At 39.2% G+C, this 17,616-nt stretch overlaps 1 protein-coding gene across 11 annotated transcripts in view; it reads left to right on the top strand.

Moving 5' to 3' along the window:
- Positions 1-17,616, top strand: part of tns1b (tensin 1b) — a 182,928-nt gene that overhangs the window by 15,063 nt on the left and 150,249 nt on the right. Inside the window, exon 1 of one of the 11 annotated variants that reach the window (XM_057336912.1) lies at positions 3,160-3,313. The exons of 9 other annotated variants lie outside the window; for them this stretch is intronic. In XM_057336912.1, the coding sequence (XP_057192895.1) occupies positions 3,299-3,313 (15 nt within the window). In that variant the 5' untranslated portion in view covers positions 3,160-3,298. Of the gene's footprint in view, positions 1-3,159; positions 3,314-13,617; positions 13,937-17,616 lie in introns of those variants that run through there. One more of the 11 variants, XM_057336904.1, reaches the window with a different exon arrangement.

The following is a 17,616-nucleotide window of genomic DNA, read 5'->3' as shown; positions in this document are numbered from 1 at the left end:
GATCTTTGATCTCTAGTACTAGTTGTTAGATAGGAACTCTTGATATAAAATACATTTTTATGATGTTAAAATATTTTTTTGTTAGTAACTAACTAAACACTTTTATTAATGAAACTGCACAGGTGTGCTTGATCCTATCGCCCGCCACAGATGTTAATATCAGGTGTAAACAGGCCTGTTTAATCTTTGCGGTTCGCTGTGATCTTTTTGATGTCGTCCCTTAACAGCCACTGTTACGTGACTGTATTGTGGCATGTGGTCCTGCCCACAATGTTTCCTCTGGAGTTAAGAGAGAGTACAGGCCAGGGCCAGAGGATACTATAGTTAGCCCCATCAGGTTGTTTTGTTGTCTAGCAGGAATGTTTTCTCTGGGTGTGTTTCCTGTCGTGCTTGTGTGTGTGTGTGTGTGTGTGTGTGTGTGTGTGTGTGTGTGTGTGTGTGTGTGTGTGTGCGTGTGCGTGCGCGTGCGTGTGTGTTGTTGTGTGTGTGTGTGCGTGTGTGTGCTGTGCTGTGTGCGTGTGTGTGTGTGCGGTCTGTGTGTGTGTGTGGGTGTTGGGGGGTGTGTGTGTGTTGTGTGCGTGTGTGTGCGTGTGTTGTGTGGTGTGTTGTGTTGTGTTAGTGTGTGTGTGTGTGTGTGTGTGTGTGTGTGTGTGTGTGTGTGTGTGTGTGTGTGTGTGTGTGTGTGTGTGTGTGTATTTTCCCATGGTGTTCAGAGTCAGCACCCAGATTCACATCCGCAGCTGACCAGCACCGGGTTTGTTCTGAGAGTGCGCCTATTTTCATTTTACTTTGAAGAAGACTTTGTTGAATTGAAGCTCATCATGTGTGAATCTCACAGTTTTGTCAAGAATGTTCATAGAGACATATTTTATCCCAAAATCAAAAGAATGAAATAGAAAACGATGTTGAAGAAAGATGACCTTTTATTTATTTATTCACATAATTTACAACATTTGTGTTTATTTTTATTTGTGGTTATTTAAAACCCCATTTTTAAAATTAAAAAAAAGTTTTGAGTTGCTAGGGTGTTGCTAAGGTATTCTCAGTGCATGATAGGGGACTTCTAAATCGTTGCTAAGTTGTTTTGTAGGGCTGTGCAATAAATGGTAATCAAACAATTGCGAAAACAAAATAACTGAGGTAAAACGTCAGACATATTGAATGTAGTTTACCAAAATTTTGACTCTGGTAGTGGTTAGGAGGTTTACAACATATTTGATATAATTCATTTTGAAATTAATCATTTTAATTTCTACATGATAATTTATTTATTTTTACATGATAATTCTTTTCATAACTGAGCAGCCTTAGTGTAGTGATTCGTTGCTATGATGTTCTGGGTAATATAGGGTCTGGCTAATTGGTTGCTACGGCGATTGCAAGGGTAGTGATTGTGGATCTTCATCCTTTTCAGCCCCTTCAGCAATGATTTAAAAACAATCCCAAACCCGTGTTTGTACAGTAACAGTTGCCTTTGTCAAGGGAAATTAATGATGAGTGTGTTGGTGGGCTTGTGTGTGTCTGCTGGCGCAGGCGGCGTTCACTCATTCAGGCAGGTACTAAGTGTTCTCTCCTCAGGGCATCGTGTCACACAGCTTTTGCCAAATGAAAACACGGTTCACTCAAGGGGGGCGTAAATCTGCCTCCTTTAATGGAGGACGTTCACAGAATGACCTGCGACGAGACCGCAGACGTGTTATTTATTACCGGTCGGTGAATAGAAAAGACCAGCGTTTCTCTTTTATCTCACCTCTATTTCCCTTTCGGTTTCCAAGACGCTATCTATTCAATTTAATTCACGGCTGAACATGGATGGGTATTCATTATACTGAAGTCCAATTGTGTTGTTACCTGTTGGGTTCTGGACATTTTCTGTAACTTTGACCCGAGACACATTCACCTCTGTGCTAATTCTCGAAGTCATGTATTAGAAGAGCTCACAGGTTTGATAAATAAATCTATAAACATAACTGTCTCGGTGTCTCCATCGGTCAGGCTGTTGCAGTTTTGTCCTAGCTGCGCTTTATGTGCTATGTAAGGCTGATCCTTTTTATTCTTGCTTCGATAAAAGTAAGACGATGTATCGTACAGCTCCGGGTATCCACATACAGCGACGATGATTTTGTCCTCCATTGTTGTTTCGGATTTCTGCCTCCGCTCGCTACGTCGTAATCACGTCACTACTAGAGCAAGCTCCTGATTGGTTAACGCGTGATGTCCTATCGCGTCTTTGCATGGACTTAAATCACTCGCGCTTAACGCTTCATTCGCGTCTGGTGGGAACGCAGCATTACACTCAGATAGTTACAAACCTGTACAATTGTCTTTGTTCTGCAGAACACAAAGATATTTTGAAGAATGCCAGTAACCAAACAGATTTCTTCCCCTATTGACTTCTATAGTATTTACTTTCCCTACTATGGCATTAAATAGGGGATGGGATCTGTTTGGTTACTGACATTCTTCCAAATATATTCCTGTGTGTTCAGCAAAAAAAATAATGTATATAGGTTTTGAACAACTTGAGGATGAGTAAATAAATAGTGAAAGAATTTTCATTTTTGGGTGAACTGTCCCTTTAATGTCTGTGTGTCTGTCTGCCTCCTTGTCCATCTGTTTATTTTGATGTCTGTCTAATTTCAACCTTGTCTTGATGTGATGTGATGTTCAACCTTGTCTTACCACCTGATCTGAAACAAACGATTCTATTTTACTTCCGTGCACAAACAATCCGTCTGTTTTATAGAGCTGAGAGTTTTACACACCTCTGGTTTTGACCTTTTAGAGTTTAAGACACTAATAACTTATTCTTATGAAGAACTCGTAAATAACCGAGGCCTCCTGTTTTAATAATGTCGCGACAAAGCCAGGGGGAGTTGACAGCCTGTTCAGACGGCTTCTGTCAATGATCAACATGCATGTTAAAAATCTATCTTCTCTTCAGCTGGAGGCCTGTGCAAGACACTGGTTAAACTTTGACCTCTGAATAACGCAAAGGGAAAGAAAACAATGTCGCCTCGCGCTGCATGTTGTCCCATGATCGAGTCCCCCGGGAGAATCGCGCAGGAGAGCGTGTGAGTATGCATGCGTTTCCTTTCCATGGCTAACAATGTAGCTCAGGAAATATGTCAGAACAAAGGCCAGACGACCAGATCTCAGCACACACGGCTGAGGCGGGCTGGAGCACACACACTCACGACGTGTATGAACCTCACAGGGCTTGGTCACCTGTTTGGATTTAACATCTGGAGGTTTGTAAAACACACGTTACCGGGTGATCGACGCAGAAGGCCGTGCAATGTCTCTTTGGATGGTGAGTCGCTACTTTTCTACCCGCTGGCGTTTGTGACGGAGAGCTCTGCGGACGTGAGACTAGTGAGGGTCATTGACAGACCTTTTGCATCTTATCGTTGACCGTATTGATTGAAAATCCTGAAAAGAAAATGCCTCTTGGATTTCGATTATTTTAAAGCTAGGAAAAGTTTTGCAATATTTCGGAATCATTAAACAAATGTAAGCAAACCTCAGCGGATGTAAAATTTGATTGAAGCACACAAGATGTTCTTTGTGCGATGAAAGTCACCAAGCATTAGGGTTTGGGAGTCTGTGGTGTCCATGCCATTCTTTCATTAAAGCAAAAGAACTGTCTTGCTTGAACTGTCTGAATTGAAATGATAGTTTTGTAAAGAAATGCTGTATCGCTATGTTCGGCAAAGAATGCAAAATAGAAGCATATTCAGTAATTATCTCAAAGTATCGGACATTCTGTCATTTCTCAGAAAAGCGTTTTATTGAAGCTGACTCATCCTATTTTGTTCTTCTTCATTCATTAATGAGTGAAGAAGTGTAGAAAACGATTTTGTATTTCCATTGTTTTGGAAGAATACTCTTTTGCCTTTCCTGGCGAAGTCCCACAGTGATTGTATTCAAAGACATGTTTATCTGACATTTATTTTTGTCTTATCATTTTTACTTCCTGAATGTATGATTTTCCTGACTGTATTTTTGCAATACAAAAGCCTTGCTGCCGATTTGGCGTTAAAAATTCAACCAATATCATAAACATCCATTGTTTTGCTTGGGGCTGAAGACTTTCTGAATTCGTTCTAGGCAACGGCGCGTGTAATGTTATTGCAGTATGACCCGTAACGTTACAAAACAAGTTGCAAAGGTTATGACTGTCAAACACAACACGCGTTTAAATCACGGACCCTCTGGGTGCGTTTTTCAGATGTGTTCAGAATGTGAATCTCGGTCAGGAAAAACAAGATACAAAGCGAAAACGACACACGACTCCAAGTCTGGACTTGTCAGTGAGGTGTGCCGCAAAAATAAAGCTTCAGAGAATTGCGATCCAGTGAGAAATTATGTCACTGTTTACTTAACCGAACCATCCACTGTTCATGCGATGGGACAAGCCTCCTGTAGACATTCAGCTGTGAAAGTATAACTGTGTTAGTTTGGGGTTGGAAAGACTGTGTCTCAGTTGCAAAGGAACTCAAATGCTAGTAAACAGAAAGCAGAAATCATTTAAATAGTTTTGAATAATGTCTTGTTGTGGATGAAATAAACTTTTGGTTTCCTTAAAAACAAGGTTTTGTTTTGCTGTATCAAGTACATGTAGCCTCATTTCAACTGCTGCAATTCGTAACTTCTTGTAGTTAAAATGAAACGAAATTAAGCACGTACATAAATATGTTCCCCAATTTGCAATGGTAAGCTTATAATAATGCTTTATAAGTTGAGCCGTTGGGCTGATTTCATGGGAAATATCAGTTTGACCTTATACAGTATGACTTCAACACATGTAAAGATAAGTACACAAAGTAACCTGCAGTTTTACGTGTTAAACAGAGATGGCGATAAAGAGTGAAAGAGGATTATTAATAAAGACCGTTAGTTGTTGGTTTGTTTCAGACTGAAAGTCTTTTTTCTGATTTTGTCAAGAAGTGTGGTTTGTGTTTATATGTTTTACATAATCGCTGCAAATCTTTAAGGATGGAAGTGTCATTTTACAGTAAGAGAAAAAATGCACGTCCTGCCATTGGGAATCTTGCCCATTTTGCCGATTTTGTCCATTAACATCAATTGTCACCAGCCATGTTGTTCCAAGGAAATAAGCTGCCAGTTTACAAGAACTCACTGGAAAAGGTTAAAAACACAGACCATAAGAAAGAGTCAGATGATAGATCTGTGAAAAGCCAGGGGCTTTGACTGCGCTCTGCACAGGTGTTTTGATGTATCTTGATGACTTTGTGTTGTGCATGTCTCAAATTCCTGGTCACAGTGCCTGCAGGCCATTCAGAAGGTCTGTATGACCCCCAGGATGGTTTTTATGTGTTCTTCACACTATAGGAGCCCACAAGTGATGCGTGTCTGCACAAGTGAGGCATGTCTCCTGGGCCGGGTTCTGACTGGGCATTGTGGACACGGAGCGTGGATCATAATAACAGCCTCTTTTACACACTCACTGGGCATTACTGCTGAGCAACTGGCCAAAACGTTGACCTTTGAGATTGCTCATGAGTGAGAGATGGTGCGGTTCGGCTTCTTTTTAATTTTTTCCGAGTTTTTGATCGGTTGTGGGACACATGTTTGCCTGGTTGTCCAGATATTGCAAGTTAATAAGAATGTATAAAAATATGATTCATACAGACATTGCTTTTATGATTCACATTCAGTTTTAAAATGACAAAGAATTTCGACGTAAGTTATTTTTTTACTTTTTAACTGACTGTTGCATCAGTGTAAAAGTATATAGAAATATAATAAAAATATTTTTTATTAAAAAAAACAGAATACAATGATTTACAAATCTCATAAAGCCATATTTTATTCACAATAGTATAAAAAACTGTACTTTTTTGTATGTACTGTACCATTTTAAAGTAGTCAATGAATTTGATTTTCAGTTCAAAGGAAATTTCAAATGTGTCTATTTAAATTTTACACATCGTCCCAACTTTTTTAGAAATGAGGTTGTACTTCGAATTAACTGTACATTGATTTGGATAAAAGCCTCTGCCAATTGCGCAATCATATATATTTTATATATACATTGTTATAGTCAATTTTTATGTAGTCAGTTAAGTTGAAAATGATATAAATGTGTTTATGGTATTTATTTACAGTATGTATTCTTCACATTTTAAGAATATGGCAAATGTATTTTAAACTCTATTTCCGACACAATTGTTTCTCCCATGTCCTTATTTGTCTTTGACCCTTTAGTTTCTCCTCCTCATAGACTTGATAGACACTGATGTGATATTTTTAAGAGTAATTCAAAGTCACCCGCAGAGGTTATCTTGGGGCCGGTTCTCCATCTCACATATTATTGCCGCAGTCACGGGCCAGAACTCTCTGCCGCTGGCAGTGTGGCACGCTGGTATACGTTCCAGCTAGCAGAGTAATGAGATTAGCTATCTCTTACATAAAATGCTCCTGGCAGGCGCACGTGTCCCTCGGCTAGTCATCAACGTGGTTGGACGCAGGAGTTATGAATATAGCGAAACTAGAATACACTAAAGGAGAAACGTCCATTGTTATAAATGAGCTTAGAGTCAAGTGTTATAAATGGGCTAAATGAACTACATTGCATCTGAGTGTAATGTTTGAAAGGCACTATTGGTATGTCTTAAAGGAATAGTTCTCCCAAAAAGGGAAATTTATTCACCCTCATGCATTTCCAGATGACTTTTTTAGTTGAACACAAATTAAGTTAAAATAAAATGTATGTCGCTTTATGTCCATAGGTAGGATGAAGCTCCAAAAAGCACATCCATCCATCCGTCCATCATAAAAGTATCCCAAACATTTCTAGTGGGGTAAAAATGTCAAATGTGAAAGTAAACGATTAATATTTTGAGCTTGTTTAGCAATGTTGAAATTGAAATATGGCAACACATCAACTTGAAATTTCATTGATTCTTGTGGGTCTTGTGACTAGTTGTCATATATGTTTAGGCACGATTAATGTGAGAAACAATTGGATTATGAATTACTGATTTGGCAATAACTATATAAACCCAAATGATAAATCTTTGACAAAGGAGTTAACATGGTTAATGACCTCCGTTTTGATAAGTTTTATTAACCTCCTAGTCATTTGGATTTCTTTTTGGATGGATGTTATTTTTGGAGCTTCAACATTTATATGGACATGAAGTGATGGTGTTTTTAGATTTATTTATATACATTTGATTAATATTAATAATAGTAATTCATATAATCTAAAATAATAATTAAAAAATATATTTAGGTTTTTATTTAGATTTTTATAAAAAGTGTAAACATAATATAATATTAATTTTAATTTATTTATTTAACATTTTTATTATTGAGTAAACTATTTCTTTAAGCGTGGTGGTTGGAGTTTGTTTTATACTTGAGCAGATAAATCAGCCTGAACGCTGAAACACCGGTATATTTTTTTGCGTAAAATATTTGATTTCCAAAAATCCAAATGTGTACGTGCTCCGCGGGTCTTGATCCTGTGTGTTTTAATCTGTTTGTGCCTTCCGTTAACATCTTCGACACCTCGCACATTCCCACGGGGAACATCCTGACCTCACTTAACAATGGGCAAATGTTTGAATGAGGGGCGAGAGGGGCTTATTGGTCCGGACCATCAATGGCTTTTCATTGGCTTATCCTCTTTTTTAACGGAGAGGATGAGAAAGCACAGGCTTCATTAGAGGCATAGATGATTACATGGCAGTCTGCGGGTCAAGCATGCGTAACCCTGTTATGTCCCTCTTGTTCGGCCATTGTCATGGAGAAATCCTTGCTAGATGATTAGAAACACCTTCTTTTATTAGAAATAAAGACCAGAGCATCTCACAACAGCCACAACGGTGTCCCTCGTTCAATCGAGATTGCAGTTTTGTAAGTTTGTTAGCTTCAATGCCATTAATATGCTAGCGTGGTCTTAAAAGTGATTGAAAATACTCAACATTTAGCCAGTCGTTTACTACATCACTATAGGTTGTTGTGTTGAAAACCTTGTCTGGCATAGCTCAAGACTCTTCAGTCAGCACAAATCTTCATTGGACCGTACGCTTGAGTTCCCACACTCTTCCTTATTAGCCTCCATTCAGCCGCAGGATTAAAAAGGCCCTGTTCATACGGAGGAAGAGGACCCCGTGCGTCACGTCTTGATAAGACATTAGAACCAAATATCCTGGAAGAGACGAGAGGTGGAGAGGATATTCTTCTGTGTTTCCCTCCTTTCTTGTCTGTTCTTTACCTCCTTTCCTCTCTTTTGTGCTGCTTCTTAAAGGGCCACACAGAAATGTTCAATTTCGAGTCAAAAGAATTCCAATTAAAGCTTGGTAGTGGTGCCGATGCACACATGACGCTTCTGCTAAGCCTGCTGCGTCTCCTCTGGTTACTTTTCTGTCTGTCTGATTCGGGGACTGTCATGATTTGGGACGCTCCGGAAAGTTTTTAGGTAAAAGTACGAACAGAAACGGGAAACATTTAAAGGAATAGCTCGACCAAAACTGAAAATGGTTTCATTGAATCACCCTCGTGTCTATCAAAATCCGCATGACTTTCTCTGGAACACAAAAGAAGATTTTTTTGATAAATCTCTCTCCGTGTTCGTTTTCGTGTTAGTCTGTGCCAACGTTCTTCAAAATATCTTCTTTTGTGTTCTCTAGATGACAGTCAAACAGGTTTGGAATGACATGATGGTAAGTAAATGATTAAAGACATTTTTCTTTTTGTGTTACAGGCAATCACATCCCCTTCATTCAGTAAATGTGAGCTTTAAATGTTAAATACCCATATGTTCCTGTCAGGCTTGTAATTTCTCGTAAGGAGACCAGGGTTTGATCTTCTTCAGTGCAATGAGACGTTTTATTGAATTAATCAGCGAGTCTCCATTTGTAGACTTCAATCCTCTGAATGGCTTTTGGATCAATAGGAAGAGGTGAAAGGGTAATTGATTACATTAATCTCTGATGTTATGTTGAGGTTGGCATCCATTTGTATCCATAACAAAGCAGAAAAGCTGTCACTAATTGCTTTGTATTATGTATGCGTGTATATGTAAATAAAGATGCTGAAATGAATGTCTGCTTTTCTTAACACTAAGCAGAATTAGTGCACATTGATTCAAAAAGGCGAATGGTTTATATTTGACCCTACAATGGGTTAAAGCAACCCAGCATTTTCGTTTGAAACAACGCAACATAGCTTAAATTAAAACCCAACGGTTGGATGCCTTTTTGACCGAACGCTGGGTTGAAAATAACCCAGCATTTTGTAGATTGTGCACTAGCAGAAATGTCACAGTTTACCTTTGTCACCATTGAAGGTACGAGCATATCTTGATGATGTAACTGAGGCCGAGTTATAAACCAGAGGCATAATACGCAACCGGCTGCTCAAATAATCAACCTCCATTTTGCTGTGCACTCCGAAAATGAGAAAATATTCATTTATTCTCCAGCATGTACAGAACTGTGCATAGCGCTGGCTCACGGCATAGTGCAGCATCAATAAAAGAATCAGCCGTGGGGGATGCGCGCACACACACACACGTACAAAATTGAATTTGATGAAGCACAGGCACCCTCGGTTCTCTGGCAGGTTATGCTGACGCATCAGCAAGCTCGACACGTGGAAATTACAGGCTGTTCATATCTCTTACTTCATGCTTTTCTTGGTCGATTTCAGTTATAGGAACAGGGCTATGATATCGTTTCGTTCTGTGTTTGTGCTTGTAGCTGCAATGCATTGTGGGATTTCATTTGCGGTTGCTTTGCTTGTATTATTTTATGTTGGCTGTGAGGTTTTGTTGATATTCAGTTAAAGAGGTGAATATTTTAAAATATGTTTCTGCTTGAGTTTTGTCTGTTATGCAAAGCTAGATGAGTTTTGCAAGCGTATCAAGTCCGACCTCATCCTAAATGAAAAAGAAACATTTGTCTTTTTTTGTTGCGATATTATGAACATGACAGTTAGCTTACTTTTCACAAACGTAATGTCTTATTTGTATGTCATTTTAAATGGTTATATATTTGCTTTGTTTATAATGGTGAACATCAGATAGACTGGTCCTTTACTTTTCCAGACAACTGTTTCTCTTTTCCTTTCGATCTAAAAGTCTAAAAACAATGAAAACTCCGCCCTCTTCCTCCTGATTTCCCAGAAATGCCTCGCTTTTGAGGTACACGCACATCTCTAGGCTTTTTTTCCTCGCGTCGAACAGGAAGTTTCTGGTTTCCACACCCAGCGTGCTGTGTTCATGTCAGAGGTGTTCTGTGGAAAGCACGGTGTGTGTGTTTTTGCTGCACGTTGTGTTTGATGCCCTCAGGACAGCGGGATGACGGCGTGTCATTGTCCGTAATAGAAGATAACAGACTTGTCAAAATGGCAATTTTCCACTTTTTTTAGGACTAAAGTGCAGCGTGTTCCCTGGAAAACAGGACACGGTAGAGATCCGCCCAGGCCGAGTTTATCTTTGCACACATTTGCTGATTTTCCTGATTATTATTTTTTGTCAGAGATCAGTTCTGTCTCATTTCCCCTTTTATAAAGCCGACAGAAGCACATCCGCTATGATTTTATGACTAATACATACAAGGGTTGGCTGTTGATGGATCTCCAGAGGCTCTTCTGAGGGAAATTCATTTAGCTACTTTTTGTGAGGAGCTAATTTGAAATGGACATCTGCAGGGAGCTGCTGGAGTCATGCTGAGTTTTTTGGGGCTTTAACACTTTTTATTATAGTTAAATGAAAGAAGCGATATTATGAGGGCACAGGTTTGCTGTGTTGACGTATTTCCTTTTGGAAAAGGAAGTTTGGGTGGAACGTAAAGGACTTCGTTTTAAAAATAGCCGATAGTCGCATCCCAGCTGTGAACGTTCTGCTCCATTGCAGGTGGAATTATTGGGAGGGACATTTTCATTCAAAACTCTCATTGTAAATTTTTATTGTGGCTTCACGTGAAATGAGATTTATGAAAGTTATGTCAGTGTATTTTCTTTCATTTTCCCTCAAATTCACACAGAATTGCACACAGTACAAATGCAGATTCTTACTTTGTGTTACCTGTGTGAGTGTATGAGCGCACTTAGCATTTGTCAGTTTTGTCTGTGCATTTTAGAAATGTACAGTGTAAACAATTTATTTTACATTGATGCAACACTAGCGAGAGACAGGAAGTTACAGGATAAGAGGAAGGGTAGTAGGAGCCGGGACTCGAACTCGGGTCGCCCAAAAGAAATAAACCTTTTGTGATGATTTTCAACAATTACTTATACAACCTTAAAAACAAGATACAGTCGCTTAAGCAAAATTCTATGTTTTATGCTTTGGTTTTACCGCACTGGCCAACATCTTTTTCTTGTTTTATGCTTAAACTTCACAAAATTCTCTTTGATTGATCTGAAATCAAAACTCAAGTATATCTTCTTTTTAAGATGTTTTGACGGTTGTGTTGCAAAAGAAGTCACGAATATGATTTTTTGCATTTGCGGCATGCGTGCATGTGTACTGTAATGACCGCTTCTACCCCGCAAAGCCACAGGTTTGACTTTTGTACTAATATTTTCAAAATAAGATCTTCATTTGGTTGTGCGACATCTTAAATGTGCATGACAGGTTCACCAATTTCACCTTGTTGTACACTGCATAGTAAAGATGATGTTGGCTGTGTTAGCCTGGCACAGGACCAGACCGTCTCTATCACCCGCAGCCGGTCCTGTCCAAAACCACCAGTGAATTAGTCACAGTCCTGTCAGAAAGCCGTCCCTCCGTATCCTCTGTGCTCAAACGTTCCCAGAGAAACCGCTTCATTTGAATGTCACAGGCCTTATAAACACACAAAACGTACTCATGGCAAAGCGATTCTCTGTTCTCTTGATACATCATGCACTCATGCAGAAGATTAAAGGTGCTTGATCATAGATGCATACACAATATGTACAGCTTTGTAATGTGATAGATGCATTCAGAGAGGAAATGAAGACAGTGGTTCAATCTTTAACTCAAGGCAGTTATAAGTGACTCATTTAGGACACACTATGGGCAACAATTATACAAAGAACATTTCTTGTGTCAAGGACCTCTGAGACTTGGATGTCGGTTGTTTTCAGTAGTGCATTTGGTTGCTGAGCATAAAAATAAATGGGGCACACAAATATTATCCATACTTTGGGGCATTGAATGATGTACAGTATATTTCAATTTAAGATTTTTCTTTATGGACTTTTCTCCTCCTTGTTGCAGTGACATAAGAGACTTTTCTCCAAAACCTATAACTGTAAAGATACAGAGTAAAGATTTACATTTATTCATTTAGCAGATGCTTTTATCCAAAGCAACTTACAAATTAGAGAACATTTTGTCTATAAGCTAGACCACAAAGACGAAGAACAAGTGCATCACTTTCGGAGATTTGTTTCTAGCTGATGAACAACATTGACAGCCAATCAAAATCCATTCAAATTTTTAAAAGTGTGAACAATTAAAATGTAAAATTGTAGTGTGCAAGCTTAGAATCAACATGATCATTTGTTTTCATCTGTTGGTGTGGGTGATACGGGTATCATTACTGTTACTGTTTACGGTCTGAAGTCTTTATTCTATTAGAGTCCATAAGTAATAAAAAGTGGATTTCGTCTATTGCTCTGTTAGTTCACATTCCAGACAAGTATAATGTTATGGTTAGTTGTGACTAATTCTGTTGTGATTGTGAAATCTATTATTCTTAATATTCCTAATGAGAGCTTTTACTCAGACAGGGAGAAGAGCCCCAAAGGGGCAAGAGCCCATTTTACAGTCAATCTTCATTATGTTGCTGCTTCCTGTTCTCAGAGTCTCCCTGGGGTGCAGCACTCGATTTGATGTGGTCATTTCTCATTGTACCCATAGACATGATGCTATGCCGCCCTGAATCAAAATCACTTGTCCAGTAGGGCTGGCTGATGTGCTGAACATATTTTTTTAAGTTGTTTTACTGGCAATATAAAGTTGACTTGTTTTCTAGATTCTGTCAGTGACTCGTGTTTTAAAACAATTTGTCTTTTAATAGCTTTTTCATTGAAACATGTTTATTTATTGAATAAAACATGATTGATTTTGATTTAATTAAATGGAATTTAATAAAAAAATATGTATTTACATTTTTTATATAAAATTTAATTTTATTACATTTTTTCTCTTGCATTAAATATTTAAAACCTAATGAGCTACAAGGACCGTTTGATTGAAATCTAGATTTTTTTTAATTAAAAGATTAAAAAAGATGACGATAAAAAGTAGTTAGAAGACATATGTAGATGTGCAAAGCTGCAGTTTTTTCTTCATGACACAGTTTTGTGATGTGATTTGAGCATCACTTATATAAGTCAAGCTCTGATGTTTATTCTTGCGATTTCACTTTCTATTAGCCAGCTGGTAAATAACATTTAGTTTGCTCGCTACAGCAGATTTCTACTTGTATTTGCTGCTTGACAAATGACATCTCGCACCGATCCTTCTATTTCTCCACTGGTGATTATCACTGTTCTGTTCTGGCAACCACCCACCCGCCCCCCGCTCCAATTTCTCCTCTAACCCCCCCCCTCGCCTCCTCTTCTCATGGCTAGAGGAGCACTGCAGCATCCAGTGTGTGCGAGACAGCATCGACCCTCCGCACGGCGCTCACATCAGGGGTGCGTTTAACCTGAGTCAAGCCGTCGTCTCGGGGACGCCCCATTGAGAAAAGCCGGCTTGCTGAATGAAGAGGGACCGCGCTTCTGGTTTGACTTTGGCATTCGGACCCTGGGGTCGCAACATCCTCGTGACCGAATCGGAATTCGAGTTTGCCGGGATACGGACCTCAGGATGGCCCGTCTGAACTGGTGCTTTGCGGCTATTCTCAACTGGGGGAAGTTCCTCTTCTTCTGTATCTTTCCTCTCAGATTGTCCAGGAATGAGAAGGTAAGTCCACATCATCCCCAGCATCCCGGCATCTACTTGAAGATCATGCAGGGCATCTTTTGGGGGCAGATTCTGTACCAGCAAGCCAATGGTTTTCCTTTTTCCCCCTTTTATTTTTTTAGAATCACCAATGTTCTTCATTTACCTCATTCTCTTGTTTGGATGAAATATATCATGCTGGTACGCAACGTCAATCAGACAGAGGACGCTTTCGTTTTTACAGCCGCAACACTTTGCTTGAGTGGGTGCCCGTTCATATCTTGAGGTTGTGGTACATATGAAATATTGCAGGTTGTAAAATTGGAGGTGACGGTGGGCTTTTACTGCCACTCAATTGATTATCATAACAATGAGGTGCTTCGGTGCATCAAGAGTTTCTATTTTTTTGGTGGATTCTGTGTGACATTTAGCTACAGACCTCAGAAAACTCAGTTCTGGTCGTATCTGTGAAGGTTGTGAGTGTGTGCACGCAATGTGTTATGAATTGCGGTCTGACGCATTTCGTAACGCATCATTGCACAAAAGTGAGCCTGTATAGCTTATAGCTGAGTTTGTGGTCACGTGTATAGAGTACAGCATGTTTCAGGCCTTCGTCTCGTGTTCCTATAGTTATATTATATAATATTATCTCAATGTCAAAGTGTACCAATCAACCCCAATTCACTCTCTATCTTAAATGCACTGTACAATATGTTGCTTTGGATAAAAGCGTCTGCCAAATGCATAAATAAAATTGTATAATCCCAGTTGGATCACCATTGGCCTGCATTTAAGGCTTAGGACGTTCTGGATGGTGCCCGTGCATGTTAGAGCATTTGGCATGAATAAAGTGAGCACTTGATATCTGCAGCGTTCAGGCCATTCTATCATGTCTACGTTGGCTCAAGGCCACCGTGCAACCAAGTGCTTATCTGGCATGAAGCTTTGGTATGATACTTTTTGGCGGATGGGCAGAAATGTTCCCCGATATGCGCTCTGTGTGATTTGCATTCTTCTTTTGATGCCCAGGCTGTTTGTGACAAAGCCAAAAACATCTTTATGCCTGTATCTGCAGGGGTACGTAGGAATCAACCATGCAAAGAGATACCAGACGGGTGTAGAGACAGACAGACCATATCAGACATTAGTAATCATTGTTATGATTGTTAAACTTTGTTTGAGTTATTGAGGATTTAATGAACATTGCTGTTTTTAAGTTAGCCATACTTTTTGGTAGCCTGTTTTTGTCAGAAACATAACATCAGACAGATGTTTTTGGTCTTCACACAGTTGGTTTTGTCTTTATACATTTTTAGGTGCAGGTCCATCTGAAACCAAAATACCAGAAAATACACATTTTGAAAATGATTGGACAGCATTTTGTCATCTAAATAGGATTATTTCGTATTTTTTGTACATTTTTCTTTGTTGCAAACTGTTTGGATTAGCAGCACAAAGGTCATAGGTTCCATTCTGTAAACCTTAATTGCACTGCGTAAGTCTCATTGAATGAAAGCATCTGCTAAATGGACAAATGTAAACCCATGAAACCAGCCGAATCTGCAGTCATTATGTCCTGCTGCCTGCTCATAAAGAGATCGGGATTTCAGGCATAATGTGATTTTAGCACAAGCATTTTTCTTTCACCCTGAAATCAATTTCAGGATATTGGCATTTTGATAGTAGTCCTCCCTGTTTCCCTCCGGCATTCATCATTGGGGAGATGAAGCGCTTTTTCTCTCATTTACTTAATGTTTTTACGGCTGCTAAATTAAAAGCCACTCACACGTTTGGCAAAGAGAGAGATGTGTGCCTTCTAACATGTCCTTTGAGTCCCCAACAACATTATCTGTGATATCTTGTCTTGGTCAATGCACATCGGTCACACATGCACACGCTTTTATAAAAAAGCTACCCATAAGGTTCTTTGTTCTGTTGCACACAACGTTGCACACAACGTTCTTTGTGGAGGAAAAAGATGGTTCTGCTATAAAAATGTATGAAAAAGTTTGAGATGAATTGCTTGTAGATGAATCGTTTCATTGTAAGTCACTTTGGATGAAAGTAAATGCAAATCTATGCAAAATGTAAACTTTTGACTAAAATGTACTTTTTGCACAGAACCCTATAGGAACTTTATTTTTAATAGTGCACTGCACATGACTGACAGCTCTATTTTCAATTCATTGTTCTACACGGTTTATCCGAACATTTTTTTTAAAATTGAAAATGAAGTGCTTGTGTGTGCTTGCTGTGTTCTAATGCTCAATGTTTGCAAAAACACGACATCTCATTTCTTTGGATGATTTCGTAACATCAGGCTGGTATGAGTAATGCTGTTGAGTAATGGAGCAGTATTTATTAATAATAGCGGTCAATTATGTATTATATATCAGGTAATTAGGTGGAGTTCCCAGAACTGGGGATGAGATCTAATATCTGCTCAGGCATTGGGTCCTTTTAAACTCTGTGTAAACATGGTTACGTAACATGCAAACTTAGTATGACAAGAAGTGAACCGCAATGATCTTATGGTAGAACTTTCTGGACTCAAGCGAGTTAAGTTTGACACGCATTTGGTTTGGCACTCAAACCTGTGGTGTGTAATAGGTTAGAATGACACCTGACCGCTGGAAAATTCGAACCCTCTGACATCTGTGTGTTATGAAGAAAGGTTTGTTAGATTCATGTGCGTGTTGGCCTTTACTTTTTAAAAGACCACTGGGGAAAACCCTGCGCTGTTACATGTGAGATTGAATCTGGGTGGGTGTGTTTTCTATTGTTTTCCATGGATGGATCAGAAGAACAGATGTTGTTGCATATTTGTGACAGTAATAATATAACACTGATCCAGAATGAGTCCACATGAGAGCGTTCAACCAGTGATGTCACATCTTCGCAAAACAAACACAAATGTAGACAAGCACTCTGTGCTGTCCAAATTTATGCAGCGTACTGGCTTTACATGTATTATATAGACACGGTGTTACTCTAAATTCTGATTGGACGAGCCACACAGTCTGTTGTTAAAGGGAAAGCACCCTAAAATAAAAATTCTGTCATCATTTATTCAGTCCCATGTTTGTTAAAGCCTGTATAACACAAAAGAAGATATTTTGAGAAATGTCTCTGGGGTTTGTGTCCATACAGTGGAATTCAATGGGGGCCAATGTACATTCTTCAAAATATCTTCTTTTGTTTCTGCAGAAGAAAGTCATCTGTTTGGAATGACATAAGGGTGAATAAATTAAGACTTTTCATTTTGGGGTGAACTGTCCCTTCAGATATCCAGTATACACATCTGTGACTCCACATCAGGTACATTTTAAATGAATGTGGCAAAGTCTGATGTTGCTTGGCAACAGCAAACAACCATACTTAACTCTCATACTTCCTGTATTTACTCATTCCTCCACGTTTCTTCATCGCTCTCACGTGTATAGCAGTCCTTCCCACCAATAGCTGCACAAATATTCTGCTCCTCATCTCTATTGGTTTGCTCATTTCTATCGTCAAACACATACTATCATACCAGCCAGCCCGACTCATTTCCTCCCCTCCCATACTTCCTTCCTTCCTCTGATCTTTTCATCCTCAAGTCCTGTAGCTGAAAACCTAATAGCACCATTTTTCCCAGAACAGCCCTGTTTGACTCCAGCGGTCGACTGTACGGCTCAGAGAGGGACTTTATTATCATAATG

This window comes from Triplophysa rosa, linkage group LG6 (assembly GCF_024868665.1).
Source record: "Triplophysa rosa linkage group LG6, Trosa_1v2, whole genome shotgun sequence".
NCBI lineage: Eukaryota > Metazoa > Chordata > Actinopteri > Cypriniformes > Nemacheilidae > Triplophysa > Triplophysa rosa.
The sequence above is the reverse complement of the archived record's forward strand: the minus strand, read 5'-3'. Positions and strand labels throughout refer to the sequence as shown.